This window comes from Thunnus albacares, chromosome 21 (assembly GCF_914725855.1).
Source record: "Thunnus albacares chromosome 21, fThuAlb1.1, whole genome shotgun sequence".
In the NCBI taxonomy this organism is placed as follows: Eukaryota; Metazoa; Chordata; class Actinopteri; order Scombriformes; family Scombridae; genus Thunnus; species Thunnus albacares.
In genome coordinates this window covers 17,672,956-17,698,192 of record NC_058126.1, presented here as the reverse complement: position 1 = coordinate 17,698,192, position 25,237 = coordinate 17,672,956, and the positions used below count along the sequence as shown (strand labels likewise).

At 39.5% G+C, this 25,237-nt stretch overlaps 1 protein-coding gene across 8 annotated transcripts in view; it reads left to right on the top strand.

The window, feature by feature from the left end:
- The window catches only part of ctnnd2a (catenin (cadherin-associated protein), delta 2a), a 279,280-nt gene that overhangs the window by 86,977 nt on the left and 167,066 nt on the right, over positions 1-25,237 (top strand). For all 8 annotated transcript variants that reach the window (XM_044339804.1, XM_044339800.1, XM_044339799.1 and 5 more), the window contains one exon: positions 17,970-18,082. In XM_044339804.1, the coding sequence (XP_044195739.1) occupies positions 17,970-18,082 (113 nt within the window). The remainder of the gene's footprint in view (positions 1-17,969; positions 18,083-25,237) is intronic.

Here is a 25,237-nt window from a genome sequence, read left to right as displayed (position 1 = left end):
ATGTAAATGTTACCCTAGTCTAACCACAACGGACTTCAGTCTGACAAATACCGTCACTCTAACTTTGTCAGTCAACTCACTGCCACCGCTAAAATGCATTTATATTACGAGCAGGGGAGTGTCGCATATATAGTTCATCACTTTTATGTTGGTTTTGTCGGAAGCATGTTTAATTAGAGTCCTGATGTCTGACATTCAGCTTTCAGCAGCTGCTCCTGTTCTAGATGCCAGTTCAGCTGTAGCATGAGCCTCAGATAGCCTCCAGACAACAACTCAGTGGAGTTTTCACAACGTAATGCTTCAGAGTTTATCAACACACTGTCTGAGCAAATCGAGGCGTGCAGTGACTCTTTTTCTTCATCCGGAGGCAGGGAGGAGCGTTTGTTTTATAGTTTGTGCGGCGAAACGCAATCTCATTAAAAAGAGGTCAGTCTGGTGGCGCAACCGCATACTACAGTAAATCTACAGAATTGTTTCTAACAGTTACGCCGCACGTCCCTTTTTCATCGACAATTAACCCATAATCAATGAGTCATTGTCATCCCTACTTTATATCATCTATTTTCTCTGTGCCAATAGGCCCAATTTGCAACATAGCCAAGCCTATGTGAAATTTCTTAATAACCTAAATGTGGGTGTGGGTGGATGTGTTTTAAGGCCAGGCATCACAGTTGAATAGGGACAAGATAAATTTTGTTCTTCTATCAGAATGAAACTTTTTGATATAGACACACACACATAGTATTTCTGTATTATAACCTTTATTTTTTTATCATGAAATTATGCAAATTAGGCAAACTCATGAAATACGTCAGAACAAATATCGCAATATCACTTGTGTTGTCTTCCCATAATCTTATGAGTAAACCAATAAGTAATAAGAAAAATAAAGTTATGTAGATGGTTGATTATTTGAAAGAGTAAAAACTGAGACAAGCTTTGCGAAAGAGAAAAAGTATCAGTCTGATTTCATAGACAAAAGGAAAACTGGCAAAAGAAAAACTGTTCAAAAGCATTGTCTTCCCATAAAACACTATGGTCGAGTATTTAAACCCGATGGCTGCATTAGAGAATATGGTTATGTGTAGAGTGGTGCTGAAATCTCATAATTTTACATGTTGTGTTATTTGTTTAGTTGTAACATGTTTTACAAATTGCAGATAGGGAATATGACTTTGCTGCAGCCTGAAAAAATTTCAGTCAAAATATTTCTTTTGCTTTAATCCCTGTTTCTCCCTCTCTCTCTCTACCAAAATATAACAGAAGCTGTATTTTCCATTTGATTTGTCAGTTGTTGTGCATGTTGTGTTTCTGTTTTGTCTGATTAATTTTATTGTATAGTGGATGCAATGCACTTTAATACACCCCCAGGGGGTTCACATATTTGTCATCTTTTTCACACCCGACGAGTTTGCACCCCTGAATGAGTATCAAATAAGGCCAGGATCAAGAAGTGTTTGTAAAGTACTTTTTAAAGATTGTTTTCAATATGAAGGGAAATCAACTGCTTACCCAGCCCAAGCTTTGTTAAGGTTTTGGAGTTGGAGAAAGAACAGCCACATACTTAAATCAATGCAGGTTTCACATGTATTGGTTAAGCTTTCAGTCTATAAGACCTCATCAAAGCATACTCTCTCTTCTACATGATAGGGATACTAGTTTTTGTCTTCATTATATGACATCAGATTGCAGGTCCTGCCTTGTGATTGTCTTCTCTTAGAAACCAACAGAAAAAAGTACATGAGCTTGTCAGAGAGTGAGCCAAACAGTAAATGTGGTCTCTCTAGCAGAAAGAAATCTCCAAAGGAATCTAGAAACAGTTCTATTGATGGCAGGCAAGGAAGGAAAGGCTGTTAATGAACTCAATTTATCTGTAAATGGAGACTGAATTATTTTGTATTAAGTACTGTAGCTTTAGTACTACAGAGACCAAATGATTTTCTCTGCTTTGTTCCATGGCTGTGCTGTATTACTTGTATGTTATTTGTGTATGCCAAGTGCAAGTGCATATACAGTGTTTTATCAGGAGACTTGAATATTATGTTTGTCCATGTCTGCTTGCCGGTGTGGGTAATATTGAATTAGCTGTTGCTCAGGGAGCAAGGGAAAGACAGAAAAAGGATGTGAGTATTTACAGTGGGAACTGTGTAGTGAATAGCCCTCCTTATATAATACACCCTAATTAGACGATTCATCACAAGTTAAATACAGTAGAACTTTACACAGTATTCACAGATAAAGAGAGTGAGTTAGGGATTAGTTTGTGCACCACATGTGAAAACTAGACAATCTATTACTCTGGACAGTTAATCACAAAGGAGTTAATCACTGTAGCTCTTCACCAACAGGTTCACACACATTCAATCAAGCATACAGCAACAAACACACAGAGGCATTCAGGAGACGGGCAAAATAGGCGTAACCGAATTACATCGACAACTGCTGCGACTCAGGCGATTTTTCAGTGGACTTCCAATTAGGAGAATCTTTCTGCGCCTACAGAGATTTAACAATGACCGTTTGCGTTTTCAAAACAGCATGAGACGAGCAGCAGACTTTGAAAAGGTCAGACAGTTTCTTTGTGAACAACAGGTGCAATTGTCCAAAAGAATACAAAATGATTGAATGCTGCAAGTTAAACAGTCTTGACAAAGCTTTACAACTTAAATCAATAAGGTGAGCAAAGAGGAGCTGTTGTAATAACTCAGGTACACTTCTAAACTAATTGATAAGAAACTTTTGTATTTATATATATCCTTTATATATCACCTCTATCAACAATTATGTAATTAGAAATTCAAGAAGTGCAGTGCTGTCTTTGTTTTTCTGGTTTTCTCTGTAGAAGAGACTGAAATTGATTATCAATACTTTTTTGAGTGTAGACTGAATTGTATCTATTGTACTTACCTCTTGTTGATTTTATATTATAATCATTTAAGGTTAAGTATGGTGTAGCTGTTGATGGTGTTAAGGAGCATTTAAGATGTTCACATGATTTGATAAATGTGATATCAACAAATGTATTACTTTCTTATTGGTGTTCAAACAATAACCAGCCGTTTTGTACCCCTTTTGACTATCCTTCTATCTCCAAATATCTACCTTCTGTATTCCCTTTTTTTTCTGGTGTTACAGTATGTATTCTAACCTTGACATACTGCAGCGATATATATAGATAGAGTTGGGAATTGAACCACCGACCTTCTGATTAGTGGACAACTCTATCTCCTGAGCCACATGTCTGCATGTACGATATGTATTAACCAGGCTGACGTCACATATTTTCACACTACTCAGGGTTTCCTAATTGCAGCACATGAGCTCAAACCCACAAACACATACAACTGTGTGAACACACAATGAGAAAGAGAGAGAGACATACTGGAACAAGGAAAAGAGAGTGTGACAGAGTGATAGAGTGAGAGAGAGAATGAAATTAGAGACTAAGAGAGAGATGATTTCATTTTGCCCACTGAGCCCTTAAATAATTTAACGAGGGAGAGATCTGTCAGAGTATTGCTGTGTTTGTGTGTTGAATATTTATAATGCATATAAAACTGTTATGGGCCAGCTGTTGGCAGTCATACGTCTCAGGTCTGTGCAGCATTTTTAAAGGAAGATTAGAATCCAAAATCTAAACAGATACAGCTGCTTCTTTTGGTCATCACTAGTGGTTTACTAGTCACATGACATGAACAGGATTTGGGGATTTTACTCATAAGAGTATGGCAAATATTTTCAATGTTTTTCATCAAGTGACAAACTATTAGCCTGAACAGCCTCATGAATAGCTTATTTTCAGCTGTTTAGTGATGTAGCTCTTTGATTTGACTGTCTTTGAAGCTGTTTTCCTGAATTCCTCTTTGCCTGGACCAGAGATATTTTAATCCTGGGCTCATATTTATCAAACAACTCAGAATCACTCCTAGGACTTGCACTGAAAGTTTTAGAACTAAAAATACTCCAAACTTAGAGCAGAAAATCTGAGGTTGTTATGAAGTTTTTCTACACCACTTTGAGAAAAGGTTAGAAGTTCTCCTCAGAGGATGAATGGCATTACCATTTTATGTATTTTAAACCCTTACATTAATAATGATATAATGTTTCCCTATTAGTTTTATTCTGGATTTAACTCATTATCTACAGGAATGTTTTAGAGAATTTGGTGCATATAAAAATAGAACAAAATACAAAAAATACACCAGTTATGGCTATATACGTAATGAGCTAGTTATGTATAGGTAGAGACTAAAAATAATATTACCAAAACCTACTGTCAACTGCCTCTTTAATAAAAGACACTGTCAGTATAATGAATCCCAGAATTCAGATGCTCATAATTGGCTCCAAAGCTGTCCTCAACAGACAGAATTTAAATGAGCATCAGTAGAGAAGGTAAAGAGATACAGCACATCCTCCCCAAATGTGACAAAGGACCTTTACATAGCTCCATCTACTGTCAAACATGCTCTCTAAGGCTGCTTTCTGGAACAGCCCTCTGAGTTATGTCTTCAAAATCCACCCCAAAAAAGAATTGATAGGGTTTTCTCCTATGATCTGTATACACCACTGACTCCCTCCTCCAAAAACAGAAGTCAGAGAACCCAGCCCTCATCAGTAAGCAAACCCCAAAGTCACTTTGTTGACAACAAAATTATTTTTGAAGTTTCTAGTAAGTATGTGAGAATGTTTCAGCTTTGACATTGAAAAGCATTTCATTTCTTTGTATTGCTGACAATTGTACACTCTTACTTGGGTAATGTTGCTTTATCCATAAAGACCATTAAGATATCAGACATACTGTATATTTATTGCCAATTCAGCAGCGCCATCGCTTCTTCCTTTAATATCATTCAGTCTTGCCTCACCATTCCTTGTCTTTGTGAGGCATTTGCTCTCATTCCCAATGAACTGAAGTGTAAAAATTACAGGACTAAGATGGTAATTCAGGCGCAGAGTGTATTTTCTCTGTACATTACATTCTGTAATGTTTATCTGTAATGTTTGTCATATTTAAAAGTGCCTACATGTCCTCATAGTAAAGGATGGTATTCCTTTTTTTCCAGAGAAATAAGCATTATGCATCAAAATGTACTTTACTGTCATGACTTGGTTTGAGAATATTTGGCTGCAAAAAGAGGGGCTGTAATCACAGAGCGTCATAGTTCTAAATGTTGGCAGTGATCACAATCTTGGAAATTTCTTATGGCTTTTTTGGAACTTCTACAGTAAGATTTCAGTAATTTTCAATGCTTTAATGCACAAAAATATGTGTCATTTTGGAACTGAATGTTTCATTTGGTATGAGGACTTCATCATCATCTGGTTTATTTAAATGTTTTTTAAAGATGGATTATCATTTTTTACAGTTTATGTAAACCACACTATTACCGACATAACTGTCTGTTTGCAGTTCCTGGCACACCCTCCTCCTTTTCTGTTTACTTTGAACAGAATTCACAGGAGACATTACTGGAAATAACCCACAGAATTCAGTGGACTGTTAAATACACAAACTATGCTATGTACACAACTCCAATGTTTAAGTTGGTACTCAATGCAGATTCTTGTGATTCGACTGATGCATTTCAAGATACAACCTCAACAGCAGCTACAATCAACGCCTCTGTCAGACCACCAACAAACAAACAAACAATTAAAAATTGGGGCAATTCACCTATGAAGCCTCATATTACTCCATCGATAAAACTCCAACAAAAACGGTCTTATTGCATTGGCAAAGGTCCAGTTGATTCAATCCAGTAAAATATTTAGTCCAAAACACATAATTACATCAATAAATGCCCACGGACTGCTGTTGCAGCATTTCAAATTAGCTGGCAGACATACCTAATGTCATGTAGGGGGTCATGTAGTAAAGTGGGCGTGTCGTGTATGTCTGCAAGACTGCACATAGACCCTTCTCTGTCAAAATTGTGGCTGCACTCTGACCTTTCAAACAACACCTCACTTGACCCAGTAAGAGCTTCCATGTCCTGTCCACAGCCTACAATAGCCAACGATTCCGTGTTGAAAGGAGGTGTCTGCCCCTCTTCTTTTGTGTAAATACCGAACCAATAGTAACAGATTCTGCTGATGACTGGTGCTTCGTACAGCCAATGAAATTACGAAAATGACCATATGCGGTTTTAATGAGTTCTATAAAGCCACAACCAGGAAATTATGTAAATTTAAATACTTTACTGTGTGTTACTTTTTATATAAACTGCTTTTCCAACATAGCACTTGTTTTGACTCTCTTATGTGCACAAAGTTTAGTTTCAAGAAGGGGAAAAAGCACTATAATGTGCTTATGCTTCAGTTACTCTGAAGCAGGGGTCCTTTGGAGTCTTCAAATGGCAAAAAAATATTCAGGCGGAAATAAAAACCTTCTACTTCAGTGTATTCAAACTTCTGTTACTCAATGCCAGTAGCACTTACAATGATTCTGACTGTTGGGGAAAAGACTTAAGAGTGTTACCTTTTCAAAAGAGACCAAAACCATGCATGTACTCCAAATGGTTCAAGAACAGCTTTCAATTTACTTTGGGTATGCCTGGGATAGGTGTTTTAGGCTCATTTTTCAGGAATTTACCCCACTGCTCAGACTCTTCCAATTTGTGCTATTTCTCCACCACATCTGTGCCTCCTCCACCCAGGATAAATGAGAGAGCAGTGTCCTCATGGCTTTTTGGTTTGGTCTTGTTTCTTTTTCCACAAAGGCAGTTTTGACGATATTGTTTTTTTCCATCAATTAATTGTCCTGTTATTATGATTATATTTATTGGTAATAGTAGTAGTTTTTCTTGTTATAATTTTTGTATATGTGTTGTTTATGAGCTGTAATCCCCTCGAGGGAGGTCTCTTATTCAGTGTTTCCCCTAGGTTGGCTGCTTTTGGGTAGGGAGTGGGGGTTGCTGAGCCAAACTCGGGAGAAACACTGCAGCCAGACATTTTTCCATTCTCTGTTTACAGTAGGAACAGCTGAGATTGACACTTAAATGAGAATAGCTGGTCCACCTTAAAGGTCAGTTCACCTTAAGAGAGCCTGGTCAGGTTAGGTTAACCTATTGTCGCTAATGTCGGGGCTAACCCCCTTCACTTTTCCAGCAGTTGGGGAAACAGGCGAGACTTTTCTCTGAAACTGTAGCCTGTACTGTACATTTACTGCCAGACTGACAACTTACTGCTAACCTTTTGCTCTACTCCTCTCACATTCACCGTCACTTTGCTGCCGCTTGCTCTACTTGCTCAACCGCACACATTATGCGCTGCCCTAACTGAGCTATGCTTAGAACAGTAAATTTCACCTAGATTTCTTTTGAAGAATGAGGAGAAGAAGGATTCTGGGATTTGATGCACTAGTCGATGACTCAAAACAATTCCATGTTAATATAGGGTGTTATCGTGCTTGCACAGTGTGCGAGTGAAAATCATTAGCAGCCCATTGATATTAATGATCATATGAAATTTTAGCTGCAGCAGCGAATGAAAATAGGGGAAACATTGCTAGTGTTGTTATCGGTACTGATGTGCTGTCCGTTGCATTACGGTTGTACCCATAATCACATTAAAGAACACCCCTCAGGTACTGCTGCTAATTTAAATTAAATTTCGTTAGAAGCAGGCTGATACAGAAAAGGCCAGTTATCACTGAGATAGGAAGGACTAGTACCCCTTGTGTATAACAGTAATGAATCATGTGTTGTGGAAAAAGATATGTGTTAATGAGCAAAGCTGATTCAGAATGAAGCCAGACTGAGCTGTGTAATATTTCTTTGTCTAGTATCACAGATGTTTGCCAGATGGCTGTAGCACCTGCGTACACACCTACACACAGATGCACATGCATGAACAGCGATACACAATCAATCCAGGCACACTCATGCATACATACAAACACACATTCCTTTTATTCTATCCATAGGAACCTACACTGACTGTGCATTCTTTCCTGTACTTCTAAAATTAACATTAACCTTTACTAACTACGTGGTCGAAGTTCAGCTCTTATTTTAAATGATAATTCAGGTTTATTACAACTTAGGTCTTATTTTGCCATCATTTCTATCAACTTTCATAACCCTGCTCATCAGAGTAATTGCTGAGATTGTAGAAAAAGAATTCTGATGTGGTAAGAAACACAGGCAGTCAGATGGACTCACTGGTTTAAACAAAGCTACAGGTTAGCCAGACTTTGGACGAGAAAACAAATGCAAACTCTAAATTATGAACTGAAAACACTCATCTTAGACTGTCCTCTTGGTTGACCTTGCATACATGCTGTGGTTGTAAGCACACACATAGCTTTTCTGTGCATTGAGGGATTATTATTGGCGACATTTCAGGTATGATCATTTTCAGTTTTATCTCCAAATAAAGCGGTAGGTAATATGGCTAAACTGTTGGTTTGTTTACAACCTCTTTGATTATTTTACTGATTTATTTGATTACTGATTATTTGACTGACTCTTGTCCTGTCAAACTTTGTTTTAGCAATGTAGCTTTTTTCCCAGTTTTTCCTCAGTGACTTCTATCATCATCTATTATCATAACCAGTTATACAAAAACAAGATCTAAGTTGCAATAAATTATAATTATCCATCCAGTAAAACCTAATATTAACGGCTTCACAAAAAAGTCCTCACTCAAAACTCTATATCCTGGTTTTGGTTCTCACAAAGATGGAAATATAAGAACACACACAAACATGCCCCATGGCAGGTAACAGTAAACCCCACTGTTCAGACTCAGACATACAATACCCACATTGTTTGAGAAAAGAAGTCATTAACATGATCAGGCCATTCTGGTAATATACTCTTTTCTTCTCTTTCTCTTCTTCTTGTTCTCTCTTTCTTGCACACACATGCACATGCAGAGGGAGTGGATCAGGTATCCCTCCCTCGGCCATCATCTCATGTGACTTTCATCAACGGACACCTCAGTCTTCCCTCCTCACTTTCTCCCTCTACTCACTCTCTCCTGACATCCAGTTCTTGCTCCCTCCCTGCTGCTCCTCTCCTGCCTTGTGGATGACTTTTCACACTCATTAAAGTGACAAGACAAGCAGAGGGGGGAAAGAGAGGGGCGGAAATGTATCTCAGCTAAATTTGAACCATACCTAGGCTCCGTGAACCACAGCTGTAAGCTTAGAAAGGAGGAACAGGGGTGCTGTGTGAGGGATGTTTAATATGCATGGGAGTGACAGAGCAGAGGAGAGTGACCTTTTTACCAGCTCCCATTCACACATCCCCTTCCCACTCCTTCATTCCACTCATCTCATCTCACATTTTTTCATTCCTCTTCGCTGATTGAGGAAGGGGAGAGAAAGAATGAAAGAGGGAGAGAGAGTTACTTCTCAAATAGAAGGTCATAGCTCTGTTTGATAGCCTTTTGTCTCCCATCCAAAAACAGCACTGTTAATAGCTGCCCATAGGCCACTTTATAATGATTGGGCCTTATCTCTAGACACACACATACAGTCACACAGAGACAGCACACAGTGTCTTTATGATGGCAGGCAGGACAATTTAGCTTAAACGGAGAAAGAACTATACTGCTGTTAGTTCTTATACTAACAGTGGTGAAACAAAATGAGGGCTGGCGCATGCTCATTGTGGAGACATGGTCTAGTGCAAAGTATTTGTCTCTACATTAGTGTGTGTGTGTGTGTGTCAGTGTATGCTAGAGCAAGGGTGCTTGGAAATGCTCTGTGTATGTGTGTGTGTGTGAATATGTGTGCTGGGGTTATGGAAAGGGGGACTGCATAGTGTATAGCTATATTTATATCTGTTTTTATGATTGTTCTGTTTACTTCTGCACCTTGACCACCCGAATTTCCCTATCTGGGATAATAAAATTTATCTTGACCTTGACCTTGTGTTACATAGAATGAAGCAGGTGAACCCAAGTGCAGACACTCAACGGTGAGGAGACATGGATATGATAGAAACAAAGTATTTGTTGTAAAGGCTGGGGAAAGGGAATGTAGATGTGTGGAAGGTTGGGCTGGTAACTGGGAAACTGGGGCTGGGGCTTGAGCTGGAAACTGGGAACCAGGTTATGAGGCTTGGGCTGGAAGCAGGGAGAGCGGGGATCCAGGGCAGGGAAGCAGGTCTGATGAGACGAGATGAAGGGCAGGAAACAGGGACCGGAGTCGGAACAGGCAGGAGTAAAAGAGAAACAGAGAACAGGATGAGTACTGGAGAACAGACGACAAGGATAAAATGCTGAATAGCAAAAACTAGTAAATAATTTGGCTCGAAGCCTAGCAAACTGACTGGTAGCAGAGTCTACGAACATGCATTCAGCTGAGTCTTTGTAGTCTTTGATTACAGAGATGAGGCGAAGCTGGTGTGGCTCTTTCCTGACTCCAACACACCTGTCTCCATTCACACAATCACCCACAATCACACAGGAAGAGAAAGGGAGAGAGCTACCGGGAGCGCAGCAGCAGGCCAGGGAGACACTGAAATGGATGTAGAGGGTGTGGCAGTTGATGTCCCAGGGGCAGATGTAATACCTTGACCTTGCAAGGCTGCTATTTATCCTGTTTAAAGCTCTGATGCCTGGACTGTGGCTGTGTTATCTTGTATTCTGTCCCATTATGTTAGCCTGATATTTATTGCCTTAAAATGTTGCCTGTGTTTTGTTACATTGCCTTTGGACAACCCAACTAAACATAATCTAATGAAAATAGATCCTGTTCATTGAGATGTTAAATTTGTGCTTTGCATTAAAAAAAAACTAAGATTCAAGTGAAAATGACAAAGAACACTTTATAAGGGTGGATCTTGGCAGTCTACTTGGTCTTGATGCACAAGTCAAAAGTGACCCATATTCATTTCTTATGTTATTTCATGCATGGCTGAATGGTTCTTTGCTATATCCTTTGAAATAATTTTATTTCATCATTTACTATTCCACACTCGGGTCAAAAATGACCCATGTATGCAAGTGTGATTTTAAAAGATAAAGACGTACTATAATATTACTTTTGTTAAAATAATTGTTTCAGCAGTGATTTGCGCCAAATAATAATACATTTAATATTTTAAATATGTTTATTTGTCACTTTGTCACACATAACATACACATATCACTGATAACCGATAACACTGATATCGAGCTGTAGTGCATCTGTTGTGAACTGTGGTGAATGTGACCGAATAAAAGAAAATAAAACTGATGGAATAAAATCACATGGGTACAGCGCAAATTGCCATCTCAGTGCTTGCATGCCTCACAAATGAAAACTACATGTTTGTGCTCCATGTTTGCTCCACTGGGAACATCAGCTGCTCACTTTTCTGTCTTTTGGCAGCTGGGCAGATTTTGCACTTCTTCCTCTTCACTCGGCCCTCCTGACTGATGTCCCCCTGTGGCTGGGTGGTGGCTGTGTTTTTTTTTTTTTTTTTTTTATCCCACATCTTCCCATTTCCTCTGTAATATGCTTTTAGAGGTGGGGCGTGCCCTCCATGCGCCTCTTCATATGTGGCATGACAAGCTCTTTGCCCGGCTATTCCTTGATGAATAGCCACTGTGCATTGGTCACAACACCCGTGTAATCACAGTGTTGTGCAGTGAAGTTGGTGTAGGCACTGAGAACGAGGGGTATGCAAGGATTTGAGCAGGTTTGCTCTAATAACTAAGTTCCCAGGGACCCCAATTAGTTGTCCTTGTATGTTAAATATGTTGGTAGGATGAGAGTTAACCTAATGTTCAAATATTATGTACAAATATCTTTCACAAGATATCAAATATTTCCTTAGGTACAACAATTGTAAAATGAGACTTATATGCATCAGATGTGCAAAAGCAGCCATGTTGAATTGTGAAATGTGTGGCAGGTGAATAGTTGTCCACAGTAAATATGTTTCTAAGCGCAAACATTTCCAAATATCAAAAGTTCCTATCAAATTCCATAGTGGATACATATGGATAATTGTTGACCCATGTGTGTAAAATTGATGTAGAAATACAAAACCTATGTTTGTTCATAAAGTAAGAAAGGAAAAGTAAAAATGATTTTTGGTATTCAAAAACAAGATATTCAATGAATACCTGGAGTATTAAATCTTGTAATTATTGTTTGAATTACCTGCCATTTTATTCTATTCACTGATAGAGAAGGTCACATTATGAAAAGCTTGTAATAGCGGTCTGTGATTTTGAGTGAGATTTTAAAAGAATTGCTTTTTTCTTATTTTTCCTGTCTGTTATGTTTTATTTGAAAGTAAGCTGGCTCAGAAGAAGAGAGACTGGGAGGTCAGATGTCACCCTTATATTGTTCCTCTGGAGCTGTTAGGGTTTTAGTACCTTGGTGAAGGACACTGGATCAGAGTGGAGGATTAAATTTTAGCAGATGCACACACATACACAGGTTTTCATGCAAAGAAGTGTACACACACAACATACATTTTAAGTACCTAATACTTATTGTGAATGTGGGATTAATTTAGCAAGGAAAAATTTTTATTCTTGTAGGCTATTACCTCCACTGTCATTCCAGTTCAAATTTTAAGTCCTGCTGTGTTCTTAGTAATACAGAAAGCAAGAGATGAAAGTGCACAGGGCTGTAACACAGTTTTTGTTGCTGTGCAGCTGTCCAATTAGCATTCCTTGCAATGAAATGTTCTTGGGGAAAAAAAATAGGAAATAATAGTTGAGGTGAAACTGAAATGAAGGACAGTTAAGTCAACATTACTCACCAAGAAACTGTAGGAGACCTGTGACTTCTCTCCAGGTGTTGGTAAATTGTTTTCACCGTCAGATGTTGACTTTGGGGAAACACTGACCGACCAAACCATTGGAAAATAACTAAAAACCAATGCCAAAATGTTCCACAAAGCGGTTTGTCACCTTTGTTGTCACCCATCAGTAACCAGAGCGAAGGATGTTGGAACCAAACAGTGTTTGTGTAGGTTTCTGCCATCTAGTTAAGTTTAAGAAAAGCATTGTGAAATGCATTTTGGTGGATTATATAAAGGGGAAATACTGCAGCTTATATTACTGTATGATCAAACTGTTAGTAGGGTTGCTGCTGTGAATCAGTGTCAGCATCCACACTGAGTACACTATATTTAGATATATATTCTTTCACTCCATAAGCACTTGTGAGTAGCCCCCAGCCACCACCGTCTGCTTTTGTTGGGGAAAGACTCAAAAATATACACACACCTCTGTGAGAGCAGTTCAGGAGCATGCAGGTACTATGTTAAAGGGTAGGGACTGTGCGTAGGAGGAGTCAGGGCCTCATTTATAATGCTGGGGGGCGGATTGGGGTTCTACAGTTGCCATAGAGACCTTTGTGGCTGACTGCGGCTGCTGCTTTCCGTCTCCTATTCATTCCTGAGAGGGAGGCTGTGACATACGCGCACACTCAACACATGCACGACATAGTGGAATCCTACACCTCGTGCATTTTGATAGAAACACACAGACGAAGCACAGGGAGTGCCAGCTGAAACTCCCAACTCATCAGTTTTGGATCTTTTGAACTGTGATCCATGCCTGTATCAAGGTAAAATATACTCCTACGCACAAAACAAAATGTTTGGTAATTAGGTTTCATCTATGGAATCAGAAGAACAACTGGTTTTTCATAAAACACAGAGCGATATATAGCTGGTATGACAAATTATATCCTTTGACTTGAATGTTGATGCAATTGCAATATTAGGTTCATACTTGATACTAGTTGTACAATGATTTGGTATCAGTGCTGTTGCATTATTATTAGTGGGATGACATTCAGGTAACATTTTGAAGTATGGGAGGGAGCAGGGAGACAGTTTGGTTGGTTTCCTTGAATATATGGCAGGAAAAAAAAACAACGTTTGTCTCCAAATTCACAACTTGAAGTGTAAAACTTAAAGATGTTAATCCAAGAACTAATGATTTTAGCAGCTGTGTGCTACAGATGGTTTGTAATAGATGACACATCTTTCCATCTCTGTGTGTGTCGATATTTCCCATAATTGAAGTCTCTCTTAGTCTCACAGTTCATCTTGGCATGTCAAGATTAATTACTTGTATATGCATCTTTTTTTCCCATTCTAGTTATATTTATGTGAGATTTATACCCCAAAACGAGCTCTCACTCTATTTCAGAAAATGCCCAGCCCAGTCACACTTTTGTTAAAATATTTCCTTACATCGCCAGTACAAAATGACTTTCTTTCCATCCATCTGCTGATTTTATGTTTGTGTCAGGTTTAATTTACTGCCCTTCATGATTTCCAGACTTTGGTGAGTGAGTAAGCTATTACAGAGTCAAATGTTGTTGAGCTGGCAGATGTATGCTGTGCTAAAAACATAATTCACCAAAATAAGTTGTTCCTTAAAACATTACAGAGACTTTCTGATGTTATTGTAAGTTGCTGATCTTTTGTTTTTTTTTTTGTTTTTTTCTAGATTTCTTAGGTGTAGCAATTATGATAATGTCAAAATTTTAACAAGCGTAGCTGACTGTTCTGGCAGTGTGTTACACCTGCTGTTTATATCTGAATTAACTGCTGTTAACAACACAGTGACGTACATTGGTACTTACAGTACAATACAGAGAATGAGGTGTAAGTTTCCAAATGACATAAATCAAAGTTTTTTTTTTGTGCAGCATCCTCTGTTCCCACATTGGGTATGGTAGCTTCAAATGTGGTCTTTATTGTCTTGTAGTTTCAGCTAATCAAAATGCACAGCAGCATGTAATTGGACGAGACAGTTAAACTCATTTGTCTGGTAGAAATATTGTTACTATCCTTCAGCCAATTCATGAATGTGCTTTTGAAAGTCTCTGTATGTAGCTGTCCCATAGGCATTATTTATATAACATATCAACATACCACTTCCTTAGGCACAGGGATTTGAATGAATACAATGCCAGACAAAGTGACAAAGGGTTATGCATAATTTAACAAATTTCACCCTGATACAGAACAGGTTTCCCATCTGTTTTGGCATTCAGGCATTACCATGTTACCTTAGAAGGCATTTAAGATTCTTTACTTTTGAGGCATTATATATAATCAATTAGCATAATGCTACTTTAGGTGCAGGGATTTGCATTTTTACACCTTGAGGATTTAAAACATTTGCAGCTGTGGCAAACAAGGTGACAAAGCAGTCTGCAGTGGGGAGCAGAACAGGGCTTTGAAGCGAGGTACCTCAGTGTAAAACAAAGCTGTAATTTAGAATTACAGATCCAGAGGGTTAATAGACCCTGCACAAATTCCCAGCGTCACCTCGCTTTGCAAATCATAGGGGTGGCTGAACCTGCTACTTTGTTTTTCACATGCATGAGATTTATCTTGTCGCAGATACTGCAAGAAAACTCTAGAGAGCAATTGCTAACAGGAGGTAGAGCAGTGAATGGAGGAAAGCCAGGAGTATTGAGTGAATGGAAAAAAAAAGATTGAGAAAAGAGTGAGAAGAAAGAAGTGCATTCGTAGTAGCACTGTATGATGGCACAAGTTTCACTTATTAACTATTCCTGTGTGAACTCACAGCAGATGAGCGGTGCACTGATGCTTTTCATATGCCATAAAGTGTGTGGTAATGCCGCACAGATAAAGGAATTTCCCACTGTGAGATCAATGAACTACTACTACTACATGTATATGTCGGGGGCTTGCTTTTGGCACTAAAATGTATGTGTGTGTGTGTGGGTGAGAGAGAGAGAGAGTAAGAACATAAATGTGTGCGTATGAGGGAGACAGGGAAAGAAAGAGTGTGCATATTTATGAGTAAGTGGTTGCTGTAAGGGTGCGTGAAAAAGGGGTGAGAGAGTGAGGGAGATGAATTGCATTGTGCTCTGTGGTGTTGGGGAGGAGAGGGGATTGAGGTTGGAGACTTGAGATAGCGACTGGGGATCAACTCATTCAGAGCTTCAAATGGCTTTGAGAAAACCAATCAAACCAGCATACACTCTCTCTATGTCTTGCTCACACACACACACACACACACACACACACACACACACACACACTCTCACTCTCTCTGTCTCGCACGAAATGCACTCAGTCGTACATACACAATATCGTCAGCGGGGTGGAGTTCACTGCACTATTGATCCGCTTCCATGTGGCTATGATTAACTTGAATGCAACATGCACACATCATACACGCTCACATACATGTACAAACTCACATAGCGATTTTGGGTTTGAAATCTCATCTGTCTGGCTCATAGCTAGATTACTGATATAGTGTTGTCAGTAAGCCACTTGAATAGCTAATGCAGCAGCACATACACACACGAACTGGGTTGGGAAAGTCTGATGCGTTCCCGAGTAGTTGGGAGATCCTCTGCCCAGAATTGACCATCCATGCAGCCTTAAGCAAGCAGCTCCCAACAGTGAGTCTTAGCATGAGTGTAACCTAGAAGGAAACTGTAGCCACACATAAAATCATCTAAGGCTGCATGCAGACTGACTCAGCAGTGCTGAGTTAATAAAATAAAACACAAGGGTCTGAATTGGTGTATCCATGAAGTCCAATCTGAATAATGCCTAATGTCCATCGCATGTTAAAACACTGCAAAGCAGTTTATGCTACTGCGAGGCAGGATTTAACATTTCTAGAAGTGATGATAGCAGTCATTTTTCCTCCATGTTAACCACGAGGAAACAGTAGAATTACACCATTCACGTTGTGAAGCAATTTGCACTGGATATTGTGTTATTTCATTGTTCTATGGTGGAGTTAAGCTTGATTCACCCTTTTTTTGTTTTTTGCCTGAGCCCTCTTGTGGAGACCCCCGCTGTGCCACCACAGGTCTCAATTTAGTGTGTGACAAGGCTGTGTGTGTTTGACACAATGCTGTTGTCGGTCAGGGCATGGGGATTCATCTTTAGTCTCTTTTATTCTTCCCCCTCACATCTAATTCACCATGCAGTTAGAAATGTTTTTTTTTTTCTTTGACACCACTATATTTATATTGAATCTGAAATTGCTGACATGTTTGGCCACCAGGTGGCAGCGGAAACAAGGTGTTCACACAACAATGATATATTATCACCTAAAGGGTTAAATGTCAATCTTTTTATCAAACTTTTCTTATTTAGACATCTACATTTAAGTCCAGTATCCACTCTCCTTTAAGCTCTGTTAATGTTCTTCACCAACTCCTAAGGGGAAATATCTGTCTCTATAATTGCCCAGTGCTCCACCAGCTAACTTTGTCTGCCATTTGGTGCTAGCAGGTTGTGTACAGTGTGTTTTTTGAGCTTTTTCACTGAAACAACACTATGAGGGTGGTAGGATTGAATCCAAACAGTTAAGTTCTGAGCTGGAAAAGCAAAACAATGAGCTGAAAGTCTGAAAAACTGTAGAGCAGGGAGATAATTGTCTATAGATTTGTCACTACAAGCTACCCTTTTCATACACAAGTATGTGATCCATGGTTAATACTAAGATTTTGATTAGAGCTGCTTTAAGAGACAAAAAAGTCACTATTTTAAAAGTCAATACACATTTTGTTTACATCCACCTCTATATCTATTTTTTGTTGAATTATGTGCCATTTTCAAATGTGAATGTCTCATTTTTGAATGACATGGAAAAACTACATCTGACTAACTAATCTTGGAATAACAAGCACATTGCGCTGGGAATAACAAATACATCACATGAAGGAATCCCACAGATATCTCTGTTATACAGATTTATAGTTTTTAACCTAGTTTCAGGAGGAGTGCTTCATCTACTCCAGCGACTACCCTCACGCTCAACACATCGGATGGGATTAAAGGGTTTTTTTGCTCACACATTTAGAACACTTTCAACCTGGCACTCCACCTCAAACCTTTCCTCACCTGTCAGTCACATTCACGTTAATGATGACGTTTCATTTCAACTGTCGCATAGCTGTCTTCCAGCTGTAAACTGTCTCCATGACCTGCAGCTGACAATGCTTCACCGCTTCTCTCAGTTTCACACACACACTTTGTCTTTCTCTATCTCCTTAGGAGCTTCAGTTTGAGCGCCTGACCAGGGAACTTGAGGCTGAACGTCAGATTGTTGCCACCCAGCTGGAGAGATGCAAGTTGGGATCAGAGGCAGGCAGCATGAGCAGCATCAGGTAACATGCAAACCTTGTTTTTCTATGTGTGTGTGTGTGTGTGTGTGTGTGTGTGTGGTATCAGGTAACACAGACTGTCCCCATCTTTTGTGTGTGGTGGTTGGTTTGTGTGTGGAAAGAATATGTATTTGTGTGTGTAATATTCATAAGTATGTTTTAATTAGTATATAATCACCGGAAAATAAGAATTGTTGTGCTTTCATTACCTTAGAATGAGCCCTTTATATCTACATAGGGAGCAGGTCCTCTTCTATAGAGCCCATCAAAACACACGTGTGTACCTGTGTACATGTGAGGGGGTCATAACTTCACCAGTTATATCAAACATAGGTTTTGTGTGCATGTGAGTGTGTTTGCACGCTCACACGCACACACAAGTGTATGGGTAAACTTAGAGCATGATGGAACAGGTTCTGTGTCCTTCATGACACCAACGCTGACTGCACCATTATATACCTTCAAGCTGCACAAGTACACACACACACACACACACACACACACACACACACACACACTACAGCATACACATCCAGAGTTTTTTCCCCTCAGATCTTTGGAGTGATGTTACTGGAAAAGAACAGTGTTCCTCCTGCTGTGGGGTGCATCTATCAGCGGGATGGATTGGGACAAGACTGAGGTTACAACATCACACACACAGATAAACGCACTCACACACAGGCACACACACACACACACTCCCACACACACATATCAATGGCAGTTACATGAGGTAAAATAACACCGAGCTTGTGGGGAATTTTACACAAATACTGTACAGACAGACGCACAGCACAACGATGAGAAAGTATGACCACAAGAACGTGCACATAATCACACACTGCACTTACACACACACACACACACACACACACACACTATGGCAGTTGCTGAGGGATTGATATCACAAACACATTGACACAACTCTCAGCAACATTTGCAACATTGCTGAGGCTGTTACAGCGCACACCTTCACCCACATATTCATGTTCACAAAAAATTCTTGCGGAGACTTTGCTTTGCAACGAGGACTCGGGTCAAGCCTCAGTATTATGCTTCCAGGAACCCCATTCCTCATTTTACGGCATTAATTAGCATATTAGCCACGGCCCCGATACCCTACTTTGTTATGTTCCCCAATTATAACTGACCTTTCTGCTGCCAAAATTATTTTCAGATGAGGCAAAGAGAGCTCTTAACAGAAAGAGGGAGTAAAGATGACAGAGGGAGGGCAGGATGGATGGAGGAAAGGAGATATGTATGTATGTGACTTGCATGCTAACTTTGAATTGTATGCTAATAGCTCAAACGTTGAGTTCGATATTTGATCTCTCCTTTCACTAAATCACTGTCCCCTCACATGATCTTTGATACAGACTTTTAAAAGTAAAGTTTGGTGGAAAGTTGGGATAAATTATTTACTCTTTATATCATTTTTGGGGTGTTGCCCGCATCTATGCTTGTGTTTGCGTGTACGTGTATGTTTTTGTTTTTGCATGAATTTTGCTGTCATGTCAAAGAGTCAGGTTCATATATATTCAACATCCCTCTGACTCCCTCAGGCAGCTTATTGCACAGTATACAACCCTGAGGGGGAGCTGTGAAACAGAGTAAGTCTGGAAAAAAAAGACACTTTTGAACAATTTGTTCTATTTGCTCCAGCTGAGTCTCAGATGAGACTTTTTATTGAAACTTTAGAGGATTCCTTCTTGAGTTTGTGTTGCATTTCCATTATCTGTTAATATACCTGGATAGGGATTCACAAAAATAGCACCAACATCAAAAACAATTTCTTATTAAAGAAAGTAATGTACCTCTTTTTTGGGGTTTGGTACGATTTCAGTGCAGCAGAAAAAAAAAGAAACATAGAAAATAACATTTTGAGTCTTTTATTTTGAGAAATGTAAACATCCAACAATGGCTCACTGGCCAAAACTCTTTTAGTTGGGAGAGATAAGTGAAAGAAGTAAAAAAGAATGAATCTATTTATTAAACAGATGATTTTGTTGATTAAGTGTTGTCAAAAGTCTTTGGAACATAGACTCTACAGGGAGATTTTGAATCAAGGGACATCAGTCCTTAGCAGCAGCAAGATAAATCCCACCATGGTGGCGGTGGTGGCGGCTGATGACTTCTGTTGAGACTGATAAGGCTGATGAGGTTGATGAAGTGATGCACTGATGAATATGCGAAGGCTTGGCAGCGATGGGGAGGTGGTGGGGCGTGCAAAACGGCACCATGAAAGCACTAAGGCCCCGAGGGAGAAAACATATTTAAAAAGACAACCGCAATATGATGGGCTGACAACGAAGGTGTGTCGTTGTGCAATTGGTTAGATGTGACCAGCTGACGTCTTAATTGACGCCCAGGGGAATGACAGCAAGGAAATTATAAGTCAGCATGTGCGAGGGATGGGAATGACAGATGGTTTGAGAAATAATACTACAGACCTGAGCATGCAAAAGATAGTCTTCCTGACTGAACTTTGGCTAAGCTTCATTACTGAAACAGTTTAGTTAGTGCTGCAGTGGAAATTCTTACTGAAACAGTTGCTGTATGTGACTTTGAGAAGGTGAAGGTCCAGTAAAATTGGTTGAGAATTTTGTGTTGGATAAGCCTAATTCTAATATCCCTTGACATTTTCTTAGTGTTTCCACAAATCCCCTCCCACTCCTGTACACTTAATGAAAGGCCCAGGTCCCATTCTCAGGCTATCTTTAGAACATCAGGTACTGTATTGGCCTGATCAAGGATCTTTGAATAATAAAATGAAGGCTTATGGCCTGTTCCATAAACCATAGCGATGCCAGCGAGAATATTGAAATTTTGTGAGATGTTTCTGGCTGAGCCAAAGACCTGTGTTAGTAAGTGCCCAAGTTGTAAATATTGCCAGAGCTTAAATCTGGGAAGGTCAAAATCTAGGACTGGCTTATTAAATGTTTTGAGAGTGTTTTCTTCGTATAGCTCTCCAAGTGTGAGAATGCCTTTATCCCCCCATTCTTTCCATAAGAAAGGGGCTTTGCCTATTAGTAATTTGGGATTCAACCATATACTTGACTCTGATTTAAGATAAGAATTTAGATTGAACATCTGACATGTTATCCTCTACGTATCCTGCAGATGGGATATGATAGGGTGGGATCAATACTGGGGAGACAATTTGGTAGACAAGCAGTTCAACAGAGGGAGAGGCCAGCCTATCACCTGCTCCATCTCATTCACAGGGGAGTTCTCTCTGGGAGTAATGCCCACTGAGCAAAATGTCTGGTACTGAAGGCATAATGATAAAATAGCAGCTTAGGCAGTCCTAAACCCCTGTCAAATGGAAGTTAGAGCCTTTGCAAGCACATCTGGAGACATTTCCTGTTCCACAAGAAATTGTTACATATTCTATCAAAATGTTTGAAAAACTTTCTAGGTATGTTGATAGGTAGGGATTTGAGGAGATTGTTTATTTTCAATAATTCACTTTGCCCCATCAGGATAAGAAGAGTGAGAACCATATTTCTATATCCGATAAAAGTTTCCTCAGCAGGGGCTCAAAGTTTTGTTTTGTTTTTTTCCATAATTTCACTCACTTGACGAGGAAATGAAATGCCTAGGTACCTCATACCCTTTTGAAGCCCTTGAAATGACCCTGCTTGGAAAAAAGATTTGGGGCAGTAGGAAGTCAGTGGGAGTGCTTCAGATTTTTACCAGTTCATTTTATTTCCAGAGAGCTTCGAGAACAAGTCAGTAGAGTTAAGCAAAACTGGGATTGACTGACCTCACTCAGATACCATCAACAAAACATCATCCACGTACAATATAAACTTGTGAACTGTTTATGGGAAGGGATCGTTTTGACGTATTGCAGCCACTAGCGGTTCCAGTGCTAGACAGAAGAGTGCAAGAGAAAGACCTGAGCCTTGTCTAGTGCCTCTGCCTAATGTGAAAAAGGAAGAATTGATTTTGCTTGTCTGCACCGCTGCCTCTGGTTGATTATACAGAACCTCTATCCATGTCATAGATGTCTGAACAAACCGAAAGGCTCTAAGATTGTTGAACAGGTATCTCCATTCCAAATGATCAAACACTTTTTCCGCATGTAGTAAAATAGGTGCAACTGGAGAATTTAAATCCTGGACTGGCCACATTATATCAAGTAGCTGCCTTATGTTATTAGATGAGTGTCTTTTACTAATAAATCCCACTTGATCAGGATGAATTAGAGATGTGATCACTTTGTCAGTTCGATTAGTCAGTAGATTCGATAAAATTTTTACTATCTGTCGAAATCAATCTGATTGGTCTGAAGCTTTTACAGTCACATGGATCCTTATCATTCTTAAGAATAAGGGTAATAATGGCTTGTGATAAAGAAGGAGGCAGTTTTCCTTCTCTAAAAGCTTCCTTGAACATCTGCATCATAAGCTCAGTCACATAGCATTTAAAGAACTCTGCTGTTAAGCCATTCATGCCAGGTGATTTGCCAGAAGGTAACATGTTTTTATTTTTATGTATTCATTCTTTAATATACCAAAGCTCTAAAAAGAACTCTGGTGTATTAATTTGTAAGTGGCTAACATAAAATGCCAATGATGGGTTTTTTATTTTTTATTGCTGATAGTGTTTATGTTAATAAATGTAAACTAAGATGAATTTGTTACAAGTTAAATAAGTTGAGCTCTAAATAAACCATATACCCCTTAAAGCTAAGTTTTCAAGACCACATTACAAATTAAAAGCCTTTCATATTATTCATATATTTGCATTGATTTTTTTTCCAAAGTTTGGAGATAATTTCAGCTCATCTTTCAAACTGTTCTCCATTTGTTACTCTTGACCCTATGATTTGTTTGCCTTAGTCTAATGTGAAGCCATTAAGGCAAAATCCACTCCAAACATAATCCCCATATATTATTGTCATGATATTGGACAGGTGAGTCAATATTTTTGAATAATGCAGCTAAGAAAGCAAAGAACCGAGACTCTGTCTTAATAGAGCCATCCAGATAGCTTGTCTGGACTTGAATATTTTTTCAGCAAGTTTTTTACTCTTTGTAGAGCTTAATCTCCCACTTGAACCCAACATGGGGTGTGTCACTTTCATATGATGAAATAATTTGTGCTAATTATTCTAACTGGAAACATCATGTGATACTCTTGTCTTCATTCTTTCAACATATATGTTAAAAGTCTTCACCGTGGTTTTATCTAAACTTTGTGCATGTTGAGTTGCATTTGCTTTATGCTTGTGAAAATGTCTGCATGCCTGTGTGTGTGTGTGTGTGTGTGTGTGTGCACCAGCAATAGTCTGTCTGCTGTCAAGTCTGCCGCAAGTCACAGTTGCATCATCTACTGATTATCACTTCAGATTTAGAGGATTGGATTAGCTAAGCTTTTGTCTGCTTGACAGCGCAAAATATTCCACTGAGTCCACATCCATCACTGTGTGCACTTAAATGTGTCAGTGCATGTCAGCTAAAACTTGTGATGTGTATTTGTCTTCCTTTTTGTGCTTATACATACACACATGTGATAGCTCACCTCTGAGTTTGTCCCAAGCAGGATCAACCAATCAGCTTGGGATTGAAGCCAATGCGAAAGTCCCTTAAAGTGCAGTACCACTGACGGCTGCTAGGTGCTGGCTCCAGAAAGTCCCTGGCTGCAATAGAGCCCCATTCAAAATGGGAATAATTGCTCTGTTAATAAGATATAAAGACGAATAGTAGCTTTGATGTCCGCTGTGTTGGTTCACCTGCTGCTCTCCCTGGCTCCGGGACACGCACTGAGTCAAACTATTGTCGCAATATTTCACTAAGTCAATGATACCTGCCATGTTAGTTAGCTAATGTTTGCACAAGTCTGCACTGCTCGGTGTTCCCGCTAAGTTAGTGTGTTTCCAGACTCCTTATATGGAAGGTCCTGGCTCCAAAAGGAAAAGATGGCGCCAACCATAAGCAGCAACTCTGAGCTTCAAACCAGCTCCAATGCAAACCAATGAGTTACATCACACCCTGCTGTGTCCAACTTTATATACAGTCTATGGTTTGCCCATTTTTATTTTTTCTTCCATTATGATTGACATTATCTTTTATGCAGATTCCAATAGGGTCTGTTTTTTGTTCCAAGCCTAAGTATAGATATTAGTGTCTGCAATGTAACTGTGAATGATCAGAGAGAGTCTGATGCTATTCAAAGAGACAGCGCTAACCTTTCCCATGGTCTCCAACATCACCACTCATTTTCCTCTCCTTCATCAGGGTCTCGATGACAGGCAGTGGCTAAATATAGAGTGTAGTGGTTGGCTCTGAGTGAAGAGGTGTTATAATGAAGCACACGGTAAAAATGAAGGAAGGTACTTGGAGTAAAAAGGGAGACAGGTTTTATATATTCTATTCTATTTTGTGTCATTTCATGATAAACTTACTGTTATGTGATCCTTCTAAAGTTGTGTTTCTCCTTTTTAAGAGACTGTATCCTCTCAGACAAGGTTTCCTGTGGGCTTTAAGCTGCAGCCACCATGTTCAGTCAGCTGTGGGTCCATTACTCTGTTAGAAGCCTGTCAGGGTGAAAGTGAACTTAAGAGCACATGCTACCTGGTACCCTGTAGTCTGTGTGTGTGTGTGTGTGTGTGTGTGTGTGTGTTTGTGTGTGTATTATTATTCCAAATGTGTGGGTTTTTATATTCCCTCTGTTTATGGGTTTTTGTATAGCATATGCTCGGAGCGAGTGCTGTGTTTGCGTGTCCGTGTGTGTTCTTGGCAGCCGCTGCGAGCCTGCATGTCCTTAGTTGTGTTCCGCTCGATAAAGCAATTCAGGCATCTCCATGGACTCCTCCTCAGAGCTGAGGACCCTAAAAAATGCCCGACTGTGGTGCAGCAACCCAGGGCATTACTGACTAACATCTGTTCACACTGTGAACTGTTGGCATGCGACACAACACTTTACAAGAAGGAAACACACACTGGCGCACACACACACAAACACACACACACACCCGCATGCAAACACGTAGACTCCAAACACCATGCCGAGACTAATTTATCATTTTTCTAACATTAGTGGTAAGTGGCAGCCAGTGGGAAACATTTGCTCCTGCTGTCTTTTCAGCCTGACTGGCTGTGCAGCTCAAGCCCTCAGTGCTCTTTTAAAGGGGTGTATCACTGAATATAT